Below are 21,989 nucleotides of genomic sequence, written 5' to 3' on the forward strand. Positions count from 1 at the left end.
CTCCAACCCAGACAAAAGAATAATTCAAATCGATAGAGATAAAGACGTTGGTCAAGTTAGCATAATCACTATGATTAAAGCTAAAAATATCTAAAACAAGGTTGTTTAGATGGCATATGTTACCGAGGAACCAAAATGACAAAACTCAAGGACGTTCCAGTGGTAGCAGAATTTCATGATGTTTTTCCAGATGAGCTACTAGGAAACCGCCTAATCGGGAAGTTGAATTTAGAATAAACTTGGCACCTGCTACAGTTCCAATTGCCAAATCCCCAATCAGTTAGCCCCAACCAAGATGATGGAACTAAAAAAACAATGGGACGAACTCTTGGAGAAAGGCTTTATTCAACCAAGTTGATCACCGTGGGGAGCATCGATACTGTTTGTTAATAAGAAAGACGGGTCAATGTGGATGTATATCGACAATAGATCCTTGAAAAAAGTAATTATTAAGAACCGATATATGTTACCTAGAATTAACGATTTATTCGATCAATTACAAGGAGTGAGTATCTTAAAAAATAGATTATCGTTCAGGCTCTGATCAACTTAAGGTTCAAGAAGAAGATATCTCGAAGACTGCATTCATAATGAGGTACAAACATTATGAGTTCTCGAAGACTGCATACATGAAAGCTAAAGAAGGTATTGATCATCATTATTTATTTTTAATATTAGCAAACATTATTTCACCAATCTCAGCGAAAGTTAAAAGATTTTTATACTTTATAAATCAGTTGTTGTCATTTTCCATATTATTTGTTCGATATATTTTCAAAAACTGTTTATTATTAACACAGTTAACATTATATTATGATCATATTACCAAAAATCAAATTATTTAAATATTAATGATTTCCAAAATAGTTATAAACCTAATGGTTTTGACTTTTAACGCTTTCCAAAACATCCAGGTAAATATGGAAGTCAAATTAAATCATTTAAACTCTAATTTATTTTAATTCACACTAATAATATTGTTACAAATAATTTTATATTTTAAGAATGATTTCAAATATTATAATAACTAACTACCATTTGACCAAAATGATATAATTATAATTAATGATACTATATTTTGCCAACTTCAAAACCATTTATACTTTCTATATATGTAAATCGTTTGATTTTAAGCTTTTACAATATATGATGACCACTAATTAATTTATTAGTTATGAGTTATGCCGTTTCTTTAAAATCAATTTTGGAGGGCAATTTATGCACAATTAGACGTTTTACTTTTTCAATAATTCTTAAAACGGACTTTTTTTTCCAGATTTTCCAAACGTTTACGTACTACATATAATAATTTTTATCTTTTATTATATTTTTCATTCGTAGAGAAAGATTATGTCTCAAATTCCTATGACTCAGCTGTCAGTCGTGTGTTTATCTATGATTATTTGTTTGAAATTGAAGATTACAAAAACCGCTATCATAAAAAACTATGATACTCATTCATTATACACACACACATACATATTGTTTATATTTGTTGTCAAATTAGTTATGCAAAATGTGTATAAGACAATACATTTTTATGTTGATTTCATTAGAGTATTATGTTTTAATTAACATGTGTTATTTGTACTATGGTATAATTTATAAACATGTTTTAAATTTTCATTTATCTCTGATTGTCTTTGTATGTTTTTGTATTTGAATTAAAATAACAATGTTACGTCTTGTAATTAATGTAAAATGATTTTTTTTTTAATTTGACATCTACATTTCTTTAAAATTATAATAGATACACATATATGATTTTATAGTTTCCAATATCATCAAACTTTACATTTTATTTATATGTAAATATAAATAATGTCTAAATTTCAAGATTTATGCCTTAAATAAAACACACATATTTCCGATAACCAATTCTAAATATTCTAAATATATATGTTTGAATTCACATTGCAAATTTTTATCATTATTATTTTTGGTTTGAATTAGCAAGTAACTAATGTAACCACAAAACATCTTTGTTTCTATTCGTTTGCTTTCTATGGTAATAATGAAGTTATTTGTCGTTCGGTAACTATCATCTATTTAATATTACACTATGACCGGGTAATATTATCATTTTATTTATAAATGCAACATTTGCATGGTAACTATTTTTTAGTCTTTGTATTTTTTTTTATTTGATTCAAATAAGTTATGATGCCTTATAATTCATTTAAAATTATCATTTATTTATAGATACAACATTTGCATTTCATTAAATTTATACGATGTTATGTATATATTATATTTTTAAATATGTTCCACCCGTGTGTAACACATGTATTATCCTATTATTAAATATGTTATGATTTTAAATATATGGTGTATATTTAATTAGGATGCTATTTTTTTTATTATTAGGTGGTGAAGCAAAATTAGTTTCTTTTGATAGAATGTTGAAGAACTTGATAGTGGGTTAATATGAAAGAACAAGGTTAGTCTTTGTGAATGTTTTTTTTTTGGTTTGGTGTACATTAAGTTATTTTAACTTTGAACTTTTAATATCTAGATAATCTAAATGTTTAACTTTTTAGTCAAAAACTTGTGTATCATATTTGTGTTGCTTGAATATGTTATGTATATTTATTAGGTTTGTTGATATGTTTTTCCACGCGTGTATATTAAACATCGAAGAAGTTGATGGTGGGCTAATATGACGATAACATGTTCATGTCTTCGGTTGGTTTTTTAATTTATGTGTATAGTAAGCTTATGTAAGGATTAAGTTTTTATGTACACAATCTAAATGTTTAGTATTTTGGTTACAAACTTATGTTAAATATTTGTGTTGGTTTAATATGTTAGTTATGAAATTTTATGGTTGTCTATATTTATATGGTTGTTTCTATGTTTTCAACCCATGTGTAACACATGCTACTATTATATAAATATATTGGTGGGTTAGATACTTTTACCTAAATGAATTTCTGATCATCTATGTCTATTCAAGTTAGCCGATAGCATTCATATCCAGTTGAGTAAGTTGTGTTATTGTTGTTGTAAGACCCCGAACCCGGTGGCCCTACTTTAGCGTCGGATTTACTCATAAACACAGTTCTTACAATCAGAGTTAATTAAAACTTTCGCGGAAACGTTTACTTGAAGCATTCGTTACAAAACATTCAATATCTTCTTTGATACCATAAAACAAATCATTATATTTAAAACATCTTTTCTTCCATCTTCAGATGTCAGCCATTCAATCCATGCCATATGTCATCCTCAAGCTAGTTCTTTGGTCTGATCACCTGCGTGCATACTAAAAGTCAGCTACGCTGAGTGAGTTCTAGTTAATCAAGCAACTTATCGTACAACCACTACATGCATCATGTACGTATCCGAAGACACGTAGTCCACTATCTAACCTGCTCACCTTACCACTTAGCCTCTTATTTACACCTACCACCTTGCCACTTTGCCACTTTAATAACGTATAACGTTATGCCACTTTACCACTTTAATAACGTATAACGTTATGCCACTTTGCCACTTTAATAACGTATAACGTTATGCCACTTTGCCACCTTAATGACGTAGTCACGTATAGGCTTACCCTACCACGTACTATCGTCATGCCACTAACTCTCTTACTAGACTCTTGCCACTTCTAACACGCTCTACCTCTACTTGTCTACAACACGCTTCATATCATTTACATAAAAAGCAAGTCACATCCTAGCATTCATACACACTAATAACCACTTGGCAATCACTATCCTTGGCGATGCGTGCAATATCCGAAGATCGTTCACGCACCGGCAAGTATTATATATTAGCTACCTCGTATAACATCTATAGAATGCACTTACCACTTAAGGTAAGTGTATTCACACTTCACATCGAGTATGCACACAGCCCCGAAAACATAACAAGGAAATGGGGCTAGAAACTCACCTGATCTCGGTTACTTCTTCTTCTAATGGTTACTCCTTCTCGAGCTGTGCGCGTCTAACTGTTTAATAATTACAGTATTAAATACCACTCTGGCCACTCATTGCTACTTAATTCATTTCACATATCTAAGACGGTTTTACCTCATTGAATCATTACCGGATAGTTAAATCGTTACTTGTTAATCTTAAAGGGTATCTTTCATAAATCATTAAAGTCCAAGGGACCGTTATGTATTTATCTCATTCTTTCTAAGTTCAGGGACCATTCTGTCATTAAGTTAAACTTCTGATTCGCTAAGTTCCCTTAGAGAACTAGCTAAAGAACCACATTCTAATTCGCTAAGTTCCCTTAGAGAACTAGCTAAAGAACTAGCTTCTGATTCGCTAAGTTCCCTTAGAGAACTAGCTAAAGAACTAGCTTCTGATTCGCTAAGTTCCCTTAGAGAACTAGCTTCTGATTCGCTAAGTTCCCTTAGAGAACTAGCTAAAGAACCACCCATAGCGAATCACCCATAGTTCTTATCCAGACTTTGACTCAAGGGTCAAAGTCAAAATCGTCAAGAACAACAAATAGTCAACAAATCTTAGATCTGCAATTAAACCTTCGTTTCTTAACCAAATAACACGATTTTGGTATCCCTGGAATCGTCTAAGCAGCGCCTACAAACCCCAATCATCAAATCGACCAAACATTTATGTTTAAGGGGTGCGATTTTAGGTATATAAACGGGTTTTCTTTAGGTTAACAATTAACCCATCAAACGTTAATCAATTTTCATAAGATTCGTTGCTTTGGACTCGTTTATAACATACTACAACATATCTATGATTTCCAAACCCAATCCGAACCTAAATAAATGATTTCTAGATATAACGTACCTTAAACGAGTCGAAATACGAACACGGTTAAGCCTTGATGTTGTCTTGGTTCTTCACGACGATCTAGAACTAACAAACTCCGGTTTTCACCTTCGGATTTCGGCTCGGGTTTTAGGATAAGGTTTGTGTGTGTTTTCCAAGGTGTAGGCTAGTGTGTAGATTAGGATAAAAATGGAAAGGATTAGGGTTTAAGGGGTATTTATACTCCTTTAAGCCCATGGACCTAAGGCCCATCTTTCCTTCTTGGTCCATCTTTATTTCCATCACACCAAGCCCATTACACCTCTATCATTATTATTATTATTAAATATTATTTTAGAATTTTCGGGATGTTACAGTTGTTTCCTGTGTTATCTCACTTATATAATTCGTTGTGGTTTAACACCTTCATATAAGAAACTTTCATTTAAATTGAAGAGAAGGTAGTTCTTTCCAGTTGTATTTTGTTTAGCAATGACCATTAACAAAAGTGAAGGTCAATCTCTAGCAAGAGTTGACATATATCTCAGAGACCCGGTGTTTACACATAGACAACAATATGTAGCTTTATCAAGAGCGAAAAGTGGTGTTAAAATTCTTATATTAAAAAAAGAAGACAAAGTTACAAATAAAGAATAAATATGGTTTATAAGGAAGTCTTTTTAATAGCTTATGAATTTTACATTTTTAATTTTTGATTATGTTTTCAAATATTGTAATTTGAATGTTGTTTGAGTTTATCATTGTATTTCACAATCATTGGTTTTCGTTGTTTTAAAGTATGTTGCCGTCCCGAATAGCATATAACAACATATGTTGTCCTTTCAAATAATATGTATTTGTTCGAAAATTTAAATATTTCCACCTATTTCATACACGTGTTAATAACCTAATATAATAAACAAACTTTATTTAATTCTCAAGCAGTTCGCTAGCGGCTTGTCTAGGCTCGTTTTCCCCTTTTCACTTTACCATTTAGCTTCAATTTCAGTCTCGGTGTGTACTGTAATAGTAATAAGTCCGATAACAACAATAACAATAATAATAATCTTCTCCGACTTCGTGGCCTCGTTGTGACAGTTGATCATCTTCAACTCTTAAAACCCTAACAACAATTCACGATGAACATCTGATCCAATCCATTCCAATTCTTCAGTCACTAGTTAATTATGGAAGCACTGACGGAGCTGTGCGATTTGATCGCTCAAAACCCTAGCCAATTCTCCAACAAAATCGCCTGGATTTGCAACAGAAGAGGGGGGTTGGTTATTTTGAAGAGGAGTCGGTGGAGAATCTTGAGAAGCAAGAGATTGCGTTTAAGTTGATTGGTCATATACTTGAGAAGTCGCGGATTGATCCGAATCTTTTGGAACGGGTGCATGTTATTACGAAGGATCAACTCAAATCAATTTCAGCTTTTCTAAAGGTACTGTGTTGTGTTTGTTTGTAGTTCATTGATGGTTTGGGAAACTAGTATTTGAATGTTTATATGTTGGGCAGATAAGGAAGCGTGATTGGACGGATCAGGGGTCGTTATTGAAAGCTAGGATTAATACCAAGCTTTCGGTTTACAAGGCTGCAGTTAAGTTGAAAATTACGGGTCTTTCATCTCTTGATTCGGATGGAAAGTTATCTAAGAAGTTGTTGATTGGCTCTCTAGCATTGTTGGTAGAAGCAGCCGAAGCTTGTGTTTATTCAGTGTGGCGTAAGCTGCGAGTTTGTGAAGATCTTTTCAGTTCGTTGCTTGATGGTATCTCTAAAATTGCTGTTAGCCGTGAAGGTCATCTACTGCGCGTTCTGTTTATACGCTTCAAACCGCTTGTGCAAACTACATGTGCTCAAGTATGTATCATTTTGTTAATCTTGGTTAAGTTTTGTGTCTCGGTTTACTTTTCTTATGAACTATTTGATTTATGAGTTTTTTGTAGGCTGATACCTGGGCAAGTAGTCAGGGGGCTATGTTTGAAAGTGTATTGAAGGCAAGCTTTGAGATTATTGAATATGGATGGACTAAGGACCCACATGGACCCACATGCGGTGGATACATTTATTAAAGGGCTGGCTGCAAATATTCACAAACATAATGACTACAAGGAAGAGGTTAGTTATAACCTTTTAGTTGACGATTATTAATGTGTTGTGCTAATAATACTTGTAGAAACCGTATATACATCACTTACGTCTAGAATAAGTTGTAAATGTATAGTTCGCTCTCTAGTATTTAAAAATAGAATATTACAAATTTACAATAATATATTATTTAGTACTAGAAAAACAAAAAGATACGTATATAGAAAATTAAATTAAGTTGAATTAAAAAGAACTTAAAAGATGTATAGGGATACAGAAATTAATAATTAGCAGGTCAATAACAACCCCTAAGACATTTCTAATAAAAAAACTATGCATTCTCCCAAAAGTCCTTAACCATCCTACATCTCCAAGAATTTCTATCATTTGAATTGTTTTACTACAAGATATTCAATATTAGAACAAAACATCATTAGTAACTTATAATATAACTATAAAACAAGATCTACTGATTACTTAACATAATAGCTTGGATTCAGTACTATTTATTAATAGTCTAAATGTCTAATAGCTTTACATACCTGATTATGTGGCTTACCAAATATTGTAATAGATCACTCGGCCCATTAGATCTGTTAATTTGACATCAACAGCATCTAACTGATAGCCACTAGCCTGGCTACTTTGTGCTCATTTTGTTTTTGTTTTTAGTAAAACTGTCATCATGTTGTTGGAAAGTTTAAGAATTTACTTTTATAAGAGAAACTATATTGGCTTATCTCGTTTGTTAAACTTTACTTTATGATGGAATGACATTTCCTTTTATTGTGGTACATAACTTTAGGATGTCAAAGAGAAGCAGGCAGTTCCTCTCTTACAACTTAATATCATCAAGTTGCTTGCAGAGCTAAATGTACAAGTTAAGAAAGCTGAAGTTGTTGACATTATATTGCCTCTGTTCATTGAAAGTTTGGAGGAAGGCGATGCTTCAACTCCTGGCTTATTACGTCTCCGGGTATGATACTCATCTTAAATCTTTTTTCATATATGGTTTATATCTTTGAAACTTTTGATTAAAAGCAACAATTTTTAGCCTTAACGTTTGGACCTCTAGTTTCGTTAAACTTCAATGTTTTTTTTTTTAAATAATCGAAGTTTTATATAATTTACTATAAAACGATTACAATAAAGTGGCAGGCAAACGAGCAACAAGCTGCGCCGCAACCCCCTTTTGAACAGCAAAGCCAATCCTGCTAAAAACGAAGCTTTGAGACCTAGAAGCTGAAGAGGTTCCGTGTACGACGCGCTGAACCCTACTCAAAAATTTCACAGCCTCTGGAGCCAGAAAACCAAATGTATCAAAGGCAAATGGTAGAAAGACATGTTGATTATCTAAACAAGCTTTCTCGTGTTTAACAACTTTGCTCGATTCAGCCTTCAACGCAGCCTGACCCACAACAAACCCACGGTCCCTGAGCCCAACAAGAGGAGACACTCCTGTAAGATCCACACAGGCGTGTTTCCCCCCTGCCCACCCGAACACAAGAATATCAGCTGGTCGTAAAGTAGACCTCCCTTCAATAGGATCCGTGAGAAAGTTAACAGGGGCCTCCTTTTTAGCAGAAATCCCTGCCCGTTTAAGAACATCACACAGAACATCCCTAACCAGATCATGTCTGTATTTAAAGCCAGGCAATTCTTTGTAATGCACCGCATGGTCACTACTCATATGGGCAAGGTTGAAGAATGGTCACTACCCAATTTGTCTGTATTTGAAGAATTGCTTAAGTTAACAGACCTTGCGACAAATTGGGCAAGGTTCATCCGTCGGGAACATAGGGATCATTAACCGGTACTTAAGGATAGCCCGATACTCCAAACCCGACATACGTTGGCCTAATCCTTCAATGGGGATAGCCGTTAGAAAATTCTGAGCCCGAGGAGCCCGAAGGCATTCAAACACCGCCTTTTGGCGAGGGGATAGATCAAACTTCACTTCTAAACTCTTGACGATTCCACTAAATAAGGCGCTCGCCACAACATGTTGGGCTTTAGGGGGGGCGGTGTCCTTATTAGAGAACCCGCTAAGATCAAAATCTGGAAGTGAAGTACGTAAACGATCCATCGCACACCCATAATCAGAGTCCAACCTATGAATATCACAACCCCGAAGAATATGGTCTTGCAAACACCACGACTGTGCTCTCGAAGCCACAAAAGCATATGTAGATACATCCTCGGCCGAACAGAGACCCAACCCCCCATAACGGATCAGAAGTGACGCCAACCTCCATTGGAGATCCCCAAAGAACGGACCTCCACAAACCACGATGTCTTCAATCGCCCTTCGAAGACCATTGTCAAATATAGAAACAGCTTCCCCCACATACATAGGTTGGCATGTTCTCAAACCGAACAAAAGCTTGGCGACTCCCATACATGAGCGAAGCAAAAGAAGCTCGCATTGAGGATCCCGAAGTCTTGGGAGACAGCTCATCAGTTCCACAGCGCTAGATGCCCTTTTCATAGCCAAATTGCTGATAAACCCCGCATCCTGGCTTACAGCACAACCAAGGAGTTTCACGCCAAGCACCGGCCTTCCAATCCCGCAAGGGAACAACCCCTCCTGTGCCTTCACCCCATTGCATGTTGGCCAAAATAACTCTGTTTTCTTAACGTTTAATTCAAGACCCAAACGAGGCCCCTCAGACCTGATAATATCTAATGCGTTGGCTACCTCTCTAGTATCCCCGATAATCGTGCCATCATCCAAGTACCAAGCATGAAAGAGAAGCTTGCACCGATCTCTGATTTGGTGAACAAGTGGGTGCAAAGCTAAGGCAAAAAGGAGAGGCCCAAGAGGGTCCCCCTGTTGAACCCCAGTGGTGGATTTAATGAAAGTATCACCCACATATAACCTAGCCGACTGCCCATATAAAAAATCCACCCAAAGAGAAATGGAAGGACATCGACTCCGAACCTCATGTAGAAGGGTCGTCCTATCTACTAAGTTGAAGGCATTAGAGAAATCAACAGTAAGCATAGCCAATGACCCATCCGAATGAAACTGATTTAGAAACCTGTTCGCGCTATGAAGCACGGCCTCTGCCCCACTGGGGACTCCCACCCCAAATTGAAAGTCACCGAGGTATTTAACCATCTCCTTCCCGACACCCCTCATAGCCACCTTAGAGACCAACCGCCTCCAAATGGCCCCAACGGCAATAGGTCTAATCCCATTGTCCGGTTTAAGCAACGGCGTAAGTGGGGCAGACGCAACAAACTCTGCCAACACCTTAGGACACCTTCCCCCCAAAAATAAATTAACCACCGCAGAGATAGCCTTGAGCAAACCATCCGCAATCGGAGACCCCTCTCCGCACAACGCATCTAAAATGTGTTGGGCTCGCAAACCGTCCCGCCCACACGAAGTCCCTTTAGGGAAAGACTTAATGCACCCAAGCACACTATCAACGTCCACGACAAGGGGAGACTCAGAAAGCAAGGAAGCAGGCATAATCGGAGGTGCCATGATGGGATGCTTAGACAACAAAGCGTTCAAAGTATCCTTACCGAAAGGTGCAACCCCTGAAGAGCATAATACCTTGACCGCAGCAGTGAAATGCCCGTCCGCAACTTTTCGCAAACATTGTTTAACATTGGCGCCCAACCCGGCGTTGTCAGACTCGGGTACAAACGCATCACCACCCGGGGCATCTCCTAGGGGTTGGTTAAAAAGCGATATAAGGAGCTCAAAGAAACCGTCACGGTCACCCCAAGCGGATAGCGACCGTTGAATAATTCGGCATTGCTCAGACTTTCTATTGCCAGACCTGCGTTGCTGACGATTAGAAGGTCTGAAAACTCGTAAGGTGCAACGTGGTAACAACAACAGTTTCACCCACGCCTAAACAGACTCTGGCATAGCCGCCACCTTACCCAGAGCACCCACTAAGGCTTGGGAAAAAGCCATACGACAACTATGAGGAATGTTTTTAACAGTCGTAATAGGAAGAGTGAAGACACGCTCAAGGAGAGCTACATCCACCTCCACCCTTCCCACCGCGACAACTTCCCTCCCAACATGTGGCTTCGCAATCCCCACTATATATTCCTCCACATCTCCCGTGACACACTTGTACCAGACCGACCCGTCATCATGATGGCACCCCCGACGGAGAGCATGTGACTCCATACACGCTCCACACATCCACCTACGCGAGACCTTTAAAGCCTCACCAACCGAAATAAACAAATCCAAATTTGTCGAGATCGCCTCCTGTAAGGTCTCTTTCTTGTCATCCGATGACAAATGAAGCCGCTTAATATGTGCGGCCAATCGAACCCCCTTGGACCCCGGTAATCCATCCGGGCAACAGTGGAAGCCTCTAAACGGACACGGCCAAACATTCTCAAACTCTTTTTGTTTATATTTCAAGGCATTCTCAAACTCTTTTTGTTGAGACACTGCAGCTTCTTGATGCTGTTTCTTGCATCGCGAGTTTAGGTTTTGAGAAGTCTTATCGTGAAGCTGTTGTGCTTATGATAAGAAGCTATTTAAGCAAACTTTCTAGCATTGGGTCTGCAGAAAGCAAAACCCTGCCACCTGAGGCCAATACAGAACGTGTTGAGGTATGCATAATATAAATTTTCTCACTTCTATATTAGATAAGTTAGTTTTGAAACTGTTTGTTTAACATTGATCATGATTATGAATTTTTTAAATATAAGTTTACCATAGATTCTCACTAGTTCAATTACACTCAAGACTCTTCCTGCAGGATTTGAATCCATAGCTAGAGGTCTTACAAATGGAAAACTTAGAGTCGACTTCCGTCATCGTCTTCTATCTTTATGTTCAGATGTGGGTTTGGCTGCTGAGTCGAAAAGCGGAAGGTAAATGTTCTTATTTGTCATGCTTTTTTAAAATTGCAAAACACTTGTATTTTAATCTATATCGTTAATTAACTAAATTCTTTGAAATGCTAAGTTACTATAGAAACATCAAATGATAAACATAACAGTAAGCCGTCAGGCAGTGCTAGTGACCAGGAAGAGTTGGATTACATAATAAAATTATCTGAAAATTTGTATTTGATCATAATTCATTTTATTGTTGTATGCAATTACCTAATTCGTTGTTTTTGGTATGCAGCAGTGGAGCTGATTTTCTTGGACCTCTACTTCCTGCTGTGGCTGAAATATGTTCTGATTTTGATCCAACAGTGGATATTGAACCATCACTCCTGAAATTATTTCGTAACCTATGGTTCTACATTGCTCTGTTTGGCTTGGCCCCACCTCTGCTGAAATCACCAACCTCAGTGAAGCCAAACTCCACAACATTAAACAATGGAGGGAACACAAATACGGTTGCCCTTCAAGCTGTGGGTGGGCCCTACATGTGGAATCCTAATTGGTCTATTGCTGTTCAACGCATATCTCAAGGAACTCCATCTCTTGTATGTCTGATTAACTGAAATTTACTAATTTGATCATCTATAATTTTTGTTTAATACTAAGGGTAAAAACATGATTTTTGTTGATTTTTTTAAAAAACTTTCCAGGTGGTTAGCTCTGTAAAATGGCTAGAAGATGAATTAGAACTTAATGCACTTCATAACCCAGGAAGTCGTAGAGGAAGTGGAAATGAGAAAGCTGCTATAAGTCAAAGAACCGCTCTTTCTGCTGCATTAGGAGGGCGTGTTGAAGTTGGAACAATGAACACAATTTCAGGTATAAAAATCTATATTATATTATATGCTTGTTGTCTTGAAAGTCATCTGATTCTTTTGTTGGTAATTATTAGGGGTGAAGGCAACTTATCTTCTTGCAGTCGCATTTTTGGAAATCATACGATTCAGCAGCAACGGTGGCATTCTTAATAGTGGTCCCAGTTCAACTGCTTCTAGAAGTGCCTTCAGCTGTGTTTTTGAATATCTCAAAAGCCCAAATCTCATGCCAGCTGTCTCACAATGCTTGATAGCCATTGTTCATCGTGCTTTCGAGACATCAATATCATGGCTGGTAATTTTTTCATTTGCTTCTTGTAAGCCACTAGGGCTGTAAACGAACCAAGGTGTGAAGTTTGTGTTCATTTAGTTGAAGTGTTGAACAAACAAACATGGACACATGTCTTGTTCGTTCATTTATGTTCGTGAACATTCGCTTACTTCGTTTGCGTCCATAAATGTTCATCACTCTACGTTTGTTTGCATTTGTTAATATATTCATCTAATTTTTAGACCCATTACAATTTAGTTTAGTTCTAATAACTTTTCAGGCTAACACATTGCTGTTCACATTTAGTTTTAGTTGGTTTTAGCTCAGTTATGTGTATTCATTTATGGTCAGTAATGTTCGTGAGTTTACGATTGTGAACTGTTTGTTTATACTGTTCACAAACAAACATAACGAACACGAACACATTCATTTTCTTAACGAACAAACACGAACATGCTTTATTTGTTTGTGTTTGGTTTCTTTACAAGCCTAAGCAACTGTGCTATCCTCATTGGAATAATATTCACCCATGGGATTGTTGCTGTGACAAAAGATTTTATAATTTACATATATTTTATTTGTTTTATCAATTAATCAGATCTTTAATGGACACAGGAGGCTCAAATTTGTGAGACGGGAGATGCTGCAGAGGTCAGAGAGTCAACTCTATCCGTCCATGCTTGTTTTCTCATAAAGAGTTTATCCATGAGGGAAGAACATATTCGGGATTTATCAATTAATTTATTGTCTCAGTTGAGAGAAAGATTCCCACAGGTAAGCTACATTTGTTATCATCATCTTTTTTTTTACACTACTCGTCCTTCTAACTTCCATATTTTTTCTTGCAGATATTATGGAAATCATCTTGTCTTGATTGCCTACTCTTTTCAGTCAATAATAACCCGCCTTCAGGTCTTGTCAATGATCCCGCTTTTATATCATCTGTTCGTTCTTTGTATCAAAAAGTTGTTCGTGAATGGATTATAATTTCACTATCACATGCTCCATGCACAAGCCAAGGTCTTCTTCAGGTTTGTAGTTTACTAGCATTAATAGTTTAGAATTGTAATGGGCATGACTTGACTTTTTTTTCGGGTTGACTTATGTTGCTGACTTTCAGGAGCAACTTTGTAAAGCAAACACATGGCAAAAAGCACAGCCTACAACAGATGTGGTTTCTCTTTTATCTGAGATAAGAATAGGCACGGGTAAAATCGATTGTTGGACTGGAACAAAAACCGCCAATATCCCGGCAGTTATGGCATCTGCAGCCGCTGCATCTGGTGGAAACCTGAAATTATTGGAAGCTTTTAACATTGAAGTTCTGAGTACTGCTATTGTGAGTGCTACGGTTAAGTGTAATCATGGAGGTGAAATTGCTGGGATGACAAGGTTATATGAGAATATGGAGAGTGCAGATGATGATTCTGATATTGCCACGTCAGCACGGGGACCCAGTGGTGGTCTTTCAAGGCTTATAACCGGGTCTTTTTCTCAACCAACTCCACCCAAAAAGCAATCATTTAGTGAGATATTACTTAATAAGTTTGTTCGCCTTCTTCAAAAGTTTGTGTCCACTGCAGAGAAAGGTGGGAGTATTGACAGGTCATCATTTCATGAGACTTGTTCTCAGGCTACTGCACTACTCCTTTCAAATCTGGTAAGCTTAAAAATAAGATCATGCCAATTCGGGCCATGGTTTATAAAGCTTATAGCTTCATAAAAAGTTTTATATTAAAAAATAATATTATTGATGGAGCAACATTGTTTTTGTAGTCATATTTAACACAATAACTATTCATTAATCAATTTATAATCCAATGCATGGGTCAGTTTTGGAAACCGTACCAAGTGGAATTTTGGTTTTTAAGTTTTGAAAACCGTTCGGTTTGGGTTCAGTTTCGGATTTACCATTGGGCATGAAACTTTTTGGTGGGAAAAATATAGCCCAAAATAATGTATTTGGGCTTTGGGTCTAAATATTTTTTTTAATTAACAATTAAATAATTATACATTTGGGTTAAATATTTGGGTTATGTTATTTTTTAAATTCCTGTAAATTACTTATAATTCAAAATAAAAAATGAAAATCCATAAATTCGGTTCACTTTGGTTTTTACGGTTTTAATCAAACGCAAAACCGAGCTGAACCGCAAGTTAGGTTTTTACGAAAACCAAAAACCAAACTGTCGGTTTTTGTTTGGGTTTGGTTATTTTGATTTGGGTTTTCTGTTTTTTCGATTTGTTGCACAAGTAGGGCAACCCAACCTTTGTTTGTACTAAAAAGACTCATTTAAACCCATTACCCGACATAATCTGTTTACTTATGTTTTTTTTATAACTAGTTATTGATGATATTATTCAGGCTTCAGATAAAAAACCGACTGCAGAGAGTTTTTCACAGCTTCTGAGACTCCTATGTTGGTGTCCAGCTTATATATCTACACCTGATGCAATGGAGACTGGTGTGTTCATCTGGACATGGTTAGTTTCTGCTGCACCTCAGTTGGGTTCTGTGGTGCTTGCAGAGCTTGTTGATGCATGGTTATGGACCATTGATACCAAACGTGGGCTGTTTGCATCTGAAGTGAGGTTTTTTTGGGCCAGCTGCAAAGTTAAGGCCTCAGCTTGCACCCGGTGAGCCAGAAGCAGCACCCGAGAAGGATCCGGTTCAAGAGATTCTAGCACATAGGCTATGGCTTGGGTTTTTTATTGATCGGTTTGAGGTAGTTAGACACAATAGTGTGGAACAGCTGTTGCTTCTTGGCAGGATGTTGCAAGGGACTACAAAATTCCCTTGGAGATTTTCACGCCATCCAGCAGCCACTGGTACATTTTTAACAGTCATGCTGCTTGGACTTAAGTTATGTTCATGTCAGTATCAAGGGAACCTGCACAAGTTTAAGTTAGGGCTTCACCTTTTAGAAGACAGGATTTACAGGTATTACTGTCTACTCTGTTTTTTAAGTTCCATTATACTAAATTTTGATTTTATACTTTGTCTTCTTTGTGCCTTTTGTTGCTATTTCTAGTTTTGTTGTGTTTGTTATCTTTTGGTCACTTATTATATCCTGCTTTCAAAATTTTCAAATTCTTTATCTACTCACTGCAGGGCCTCATTAGGCTGGTTTTGTCATCAACCCGAGTGGTATGAGACAAATAACGGGAATTTTGCACTAAGTGAAGCCCAATCTGTTCATGCTTTTGTTCAATTTCTGTTAAATCAGCGAATGGAAGTTTCTCAAAATAATTTAAAAGTAAATGGTCAGGAAAACGGGAATTCTTTGCTTAATACGGTAAAACTATCTTTCTTTACTTTCCAGAATCTTCTGTTGGTTATTCTTCTGACCACGCATATTATAATTGTCAACTTCAGAAGGATTCATATCACCCTGTTTGGGGATCACTGGAGAATAATGCTGTTGGCAGAGAGAAAAGGAGGCAACTACTTCTAATGTTATGCCAACATGAAGCTGAAAGACTTGATGTTTGGGCACAACCTATTGGCTCAAAGTAAATTTTCAAATCATTATTTTTGTCGTGTGAATTTTTTCCATTTTATGGAACTAATGATCCCAGACTTACGACAATTTACTAATTAATCCTCAGAGAAAACACGGCTTTTAGACCCAAGAATAATTCAGAGAAATGGATTGAATATGCAAGAACTGCATTTGCTATTGATCCCAGAATTGCTTTTTCATTGGGTGCTAGATTTCCTACAAATTCTTTACTAAAGGCGGAACTCACTCAGTTGGTTCAGGTAGCTATATCCATTTTTAATTTTCTGTAATTAGAAAATAAATGTATAGTTTTAATGGGGTAATTTTACACGATAGTAACCAAGTTCCCCAAATGTCTCACTAAAATGACTCAGTTTTTGTTACTAGTCACGCAACTTTTATTAGGCGTTTCAATCATATTCAATTTTTTTAGAAATGTTAAAATATTTTAAAAATAAGGTAATATATACGAATCTTGGTTGCTATTTAGTGATATTTCCTTTCTTCAATTTGACTTAAGTTGACAAATTAACAATTATGAAACTTGGTTATTATTTACTGAATTTGTAGTCTTCACTATTACCTCCTGCTTCACTAATGATCCCAGCCAGGGGTTTGACCGGAAGCAGCCTCTCTATCCCCATGGGGTAGAGGTAAGGCTGTCTACATCTTACCCTCCTCAGACCCTACCATAGCTTTGCTATTGGTGGGATATACCGAGTACGATGTTGATGATGATGATGATGATGACTATTACCTCCTACTTCAATTTAATTGGAAAATAATAATCTCGTATTACTAATCAAGAATTCAATATTCATATATCTTTCATTTGCCTCACTTAATTTTAAAAATGTAAACATTGAGCCACTTTAGTAGAACACTTGGGAAGCTTGGTTACTAATGAGTGAAATGTTCCATTCTTTAAATATTTCAGTTGAGGGTTACTTTGACATGAAAACTGTTTTAAGACTCGTTCCTTACATTTGCATTTGCAGTCCCATATACTGGAGATCCGCATGATACCCGAGGCTTTGCCGTATTTTGTGACACCGAAGGCAGTGGATGAAGATTCTCCACTTTTGCAGCAATTGACACATTGGGCTGCTTGTTCAATCACACAGGCATTAGAGTACTTCACTCCAGCATACAAAGGTCATCCTCGTGTTATGGCTTATATTCTGAGGGTATTGGAGTCATATCCTCCATCCAGAGTCACCTTTTTCATGCCCCAGCTTATTCAAGCTTTAAGATATGATGATGAGGTATGTTATATAGTTTCAGTGCTTTTATCTTCGAGAAGCTGGTTTTATTAACTAAATTTGAGGCGACTCCGCAGAAATTGGTTGAAGGATACTTAATTAGAGCTGCTCAAAGGAGTGATGTGTTTTCTCATATTCTTATTTGGCATTTACAAGTCAGTACAGTTTGCTTTTAATTAGCAAATCAATTATCATTTGAATGTGTTTCAACTTTCATGTAGTAACTGGAGTGTTTATTTATGACAGGGTGAGACCTGCGCACCTGAGCAAGGGAAAGAAGCCATGTCAGCAAAGGTACAGACTTTAGTTTCACCACTAATATTCTGTGACGTGTACAGAAGGCAAGAATACCTTTCATATTAACTAATAATCATTTTTCAGACGTCAGCATTTTTGGCTCTTCTGCCAGTTGTTAGAGATCACATCATAGATGGCTTCAATCCCAAGGCACGTGACACGTTTCGCCGAGAATTTGATTTTTTTGAAAAGGTCACATCTATTTCAGGTGTTCTTTATCCACTTCCAAAAGAAGAAAGAAGAGCTGGTATAAAAAGGTATCTTTCTTTTGCTTTTATTGTCACATTTTATGCTCTCATTTTAAGCAAGCTAATAATCCGTTATATTGTTTTATGAGCAGAGAGCTGGAAAAAATTCAGGTGGATGGTGACGACCTTTATCTACCTACGGCTCCCAACAAGCTTGTTAAGGGTATTCAGGTTAACAGTGGAATTCCTTTACAATCAGCTGCAAAAGTGCCAATTATGATCACGTTTGACGTGGCTGAACGAGACGGAGATCCCAATGATATAAAGCCACAAGCTTGTATTTTTAAGGTGAACACCGTCATTCTTGCTCTATAGGATATTCTTTAGGAGTGTAAACAAGCCGAGCTGAGTCGAGCCCGAGCTCGTTCAAAGCTTTAACTCGGCTCGTGAATAGTTTTTCAAGCTCGAGCTCGTCTAGGGCTCTGCTTGTTTATCATAATAACCTATTTATATACATTTATAATTATTTTTTATATTATATTTCAATTATAATCATTATTTATAACACAATATGTATTATTTAATTATATTTAGCATAGTTTTGCTTACAGTATAAGTTATTTTAAAATATGTATATTTGATGTGTTAAATGAAAGTTGTACAAATAATAGGCTCGTTTAAGCTCGCGAGTTGGCTTTAGATCGATAAGTGAAGCTAGCGCCCGAGCTCATTAATTGAACAAATTTAATTTTAGACTCCCATATAATCTTGGCTTCATTTGAGCATTTTTGTGAGCTGATCTCGAGTGGCTTGGCTCGTTTACACCAGGGATAACGATTTCAAAATCTGTATGCTATGACCTTTGCCGGATACTCATCACATATTACATGGCTCAGTTTCTTTTTTTATGACTTGCATTTTTTTATTTTTATCTAATATGTAAACTTCCTTGATGCAGGTTGGAGACGACTGCAGACAGGATGTACTTGCTCTACAAGTTATCTCACTTCTGAAGGATATATTCCAAGCGGTTGGTTAGATCTATATTTGTATCCTTATGGAGTACTTCCAACTGACCCAGAAAGAGGAATTATTGAGGTACTTTTTGTCATATGATATTTACTTCAAGTTTACAATTTATGTTCTGTTGTACATTTCTGTTAAAAAAACCAATTTATTTTTGCTTGTACAGGTTGTTCCAAATACACGCAGTAGAAGCCAGATGGGTGAAACGACTGATGGCGGTTTATATGAAATATTTCAACAAGACTTCGGTGCAGTTGGGTCTCCAAGTTTTGAAGCTGCTGGCCATAATTTCATCATCAGCAGTGCTGGTTATGCTGTTGCCAGCTTGTTGCTTCAGCCAAAGGATAGACATAATGGAAATCTTTTATTTGATAAGTAAGTTCCAAATTATAAAATACAGCTATAAGTATACAAAATATTAACATTAGCACTTGTGAATGCAGTGCTGGACGGCTCGTTCATATTGATTTTGGTTTCATCTTAGAGACATCACCTGGTGGAAACATGCGGTTTGAAAGTGCGCACTTTAAGCTAAGTCATGAGATGACTCAGTTGCTTGATCCATCTGGTGCAATGAAAAGTGAAACTTGGTTTTTATTCGTAAGGTAAAGATAACGCGTTTATAATCTTATTTTAAACATCATCATCTGTAAACTAAGTAAATCTTTTCATTCATAATTTTATTTTCAACATCACCCATAGGTGAGTAACCTGTTGGGTCAAACTCAAAACGGGCGGGGTAAGGTTAGATTGACCCACAAACATTTTTATTCATTACGCCCCTACTGTTACTACATGCAACTTTCAACAGTTTTACTCTAAATGTTCTCAATATGGCTCGTTTAAAAGAACACAAACCCCAATACCTTGTTGCCTGGTTCCTGATCTTTGGATGTATATTCTCAGCTTGTGTGTGAAGGGGTACCTTGCTGCTCGTCGCTATATGGACGGGATCATAAACACGGTATTAATGATGGTAGAAAGTGGATTACCGTGTTTTAGCAGAGGAGACCCGATTGGTAATCTAAGAAAGAGATTCAACCCTGAGATGAGTGAGAGACAAGCAGCAAACTTCATGATCCGCACGTGTGCAGATGCGTATGACAAGTGGTCAACTGCTGGTTATGATCTCATACAGTATCTGCAACAGGGTATCGAAAAGTGAAAACTATCAATTTGCACATTCTCCATATTGTTTGTATTCTAATTATTCTGGAATTTCTACTTTTTTTATTTATTTATTAAAAGTGAGTTATTGTTTTGTGAAAATATTTGTAGGAATTGTGAGTTTAGCTATAATCAATTATGTATTTTCTTCTGGTTTTAAATCTTTATGGTCTTCATTGTTTTTGTTTGGGTGTCCTCTGCATGATGACATTTCACTCTCACAAGTTAATCGGTTTGTTTAATCATGTTTTCATACGATTTAGAAAAAAATTCATGTCAAGACGTAGACACAAAGAATGTTGTGACGGATAAAATAGGAAGGAGAAACCGTGACATTTTATAACTTGCACGGATTAAAGTTGTCGAAACATATTTTAAAAGTGAGGAGAAACTTTGTATGGTAATAATAAGTTTAATTAGAGTTGAGGAGAAACTTCGTGGACAAACTTACATCACACTGAAAATGACAATTACTCTAGTTATTTGTTTATTTCTCACGATAAAAGTCATATATGTTGTGAAACAACGACCTATTAGCTAAGTTTATACACATATAGAGATGATAAAGAGAAAGAAGATTGATTCTTATTGATGTACATGACCAAATACAAGATACATCTATTTATAAGGATATTGCATTAATACAAAGTGTAAAGAATAAGATGGTTGTAGTGAAGTAATGTTCATTACTTGAAGGTGTGTATAATACAAAGGGGGAACCACCTATATATACACAAGTAAAACCCTAACTACAACCCATAAAGGGCCCATGGGCTTTAGCAAACTACATGGGCTAAAACCCTAATTAAAACAACTAGCAATACATTTAACACTCCTCCTCAAGTTGGATCATAGATGTTAATCATGCCCAACTTGTTACAAATGAAATCTATCTGAGCTTTCCGGAGCGGTTTAGTTAGAATGTCTGCAAGCTGAAAGTTTGTCTTCACATGAACCGATTGAATGGATGGAGGATCAGTTTGTGTGCCTACTACTCGATCTCTGATAAGGTGGCAGTCGACCTCAATATGTTTTGTCCTTTCATGAAATACTTGATTCTTAGCTATGTGAATGGCTGATTGATTATCACAGTATAACCTCATCAAGTCATTAGAAACAACCCCGAGTTCTATGAGAAGACGACGTACCCATGTCATCTCTGATGTTACATCTGCCATGGCTCTATACTCCGATTCGGCACTCGACCGGGAAACCGTGTGTTGCTTCTTACTCTTCCATGATACAAGATTTCCTCCAACAAACACACAATATCCGGTGGTAGATCGTTGAGAAATCGGACAACCTGCCCAATCTGCATCTGAGAACCCTGATATCCGACCATCTCCTTCTTCAGTGAAGGCACCCACACGACAATGACCCTGACCAGAGTATAATATACCCAAACCAGGTGAGGTCTTAAGATATCTTAAGACACGAAGGGCAGCATCCCAGTGACCGGTGTATGGTGCAGCCATAAATTGGCTCAGAACACTGACAGTAAAGGAGATATTCGGTCATGTGACGGTTAAATAATTAAGTTTACCAACCAATCGTCTGTATCGCTCAGGATCTTTCATTGGATCTCCTTCCTTTGGGAGGAGTTTCTTTGTAGGAAGCATTGGGGTATCAACAGGTTTACAACCTAGTAAGCCACATTCGGTCAACATATCAAGGACATACTTTCGTTGAGAGAGAAGTATTCCTTGTGGAGAGCGAGATACTTCTATGCCAAGAAAATACCTCAATCGACCTAAG

At 36.7% G+C, this 21,989-nt stretch overlaps 1 protein-coding gene across 1 annotated transcript; it reads left to right on the forward strand.

The window, feature by feature from the left end:
• The first annotated feature begins 878 nt into the window (after positions 1–878).
• LOC143580859 (phosphatidylinositol 4-kinase alpha 1-like) lies at positions 879–20,343 on the forward strand. The gene is given in 29 exon segments (XM_077063782.1): positions 879–914; positions 6,010–6,183; positions 6,258–6,599; positions 6,686–6,787; positions 6,789–6,857; positions 7,633–7,803; positions 11,262–11,420; positions 11,557–11,684; positions 11,944–12,250; positions 12,356–12,524; positions 12,598–12,815; positions 13,407–13,565; positions 13,640–13,822; positions 13,912–14,451; positions 15,157–15,384; positions 15,386–15,732; positions 15,904–16,087; positions 16,168–16,304; positions 16,401–16,554; positions 17,293–17,559; positions 17,634–17,711; positions 17,803–17,850; positions 17,938–18,110; positions 18,194–18,389; positions 19,000–19,075; positions 19,078–19,139; positions 19,234–19,442; positions 19,511–19,672; positions 19,974–20,343. Coding segments are annotated over 29 exon segments (5,337 nt in total). The 3' UTR covers positions 20,233–20,343.
• Positions 20,344–21,989: the final 1,646 nt, after the last annotated feature.

Source organism: Bidens hawaiensis, unplaced genomic scaffold (genome assembly GCF_021521415.1).
Source record: "Bidens hawaiensis isolate Kalapana, Puna unplaced genomic scaffold, B.hawaiensis_p1.1 tig00030750_1, whole genome shotgun sequence".
NCBI classification, from domain to species: Eukaryota; Viridiplantae; Streptophyta; class Magnoliopsida; order Asterales; family Asteraceae; genus Bidens; species Bidens hawaiensis.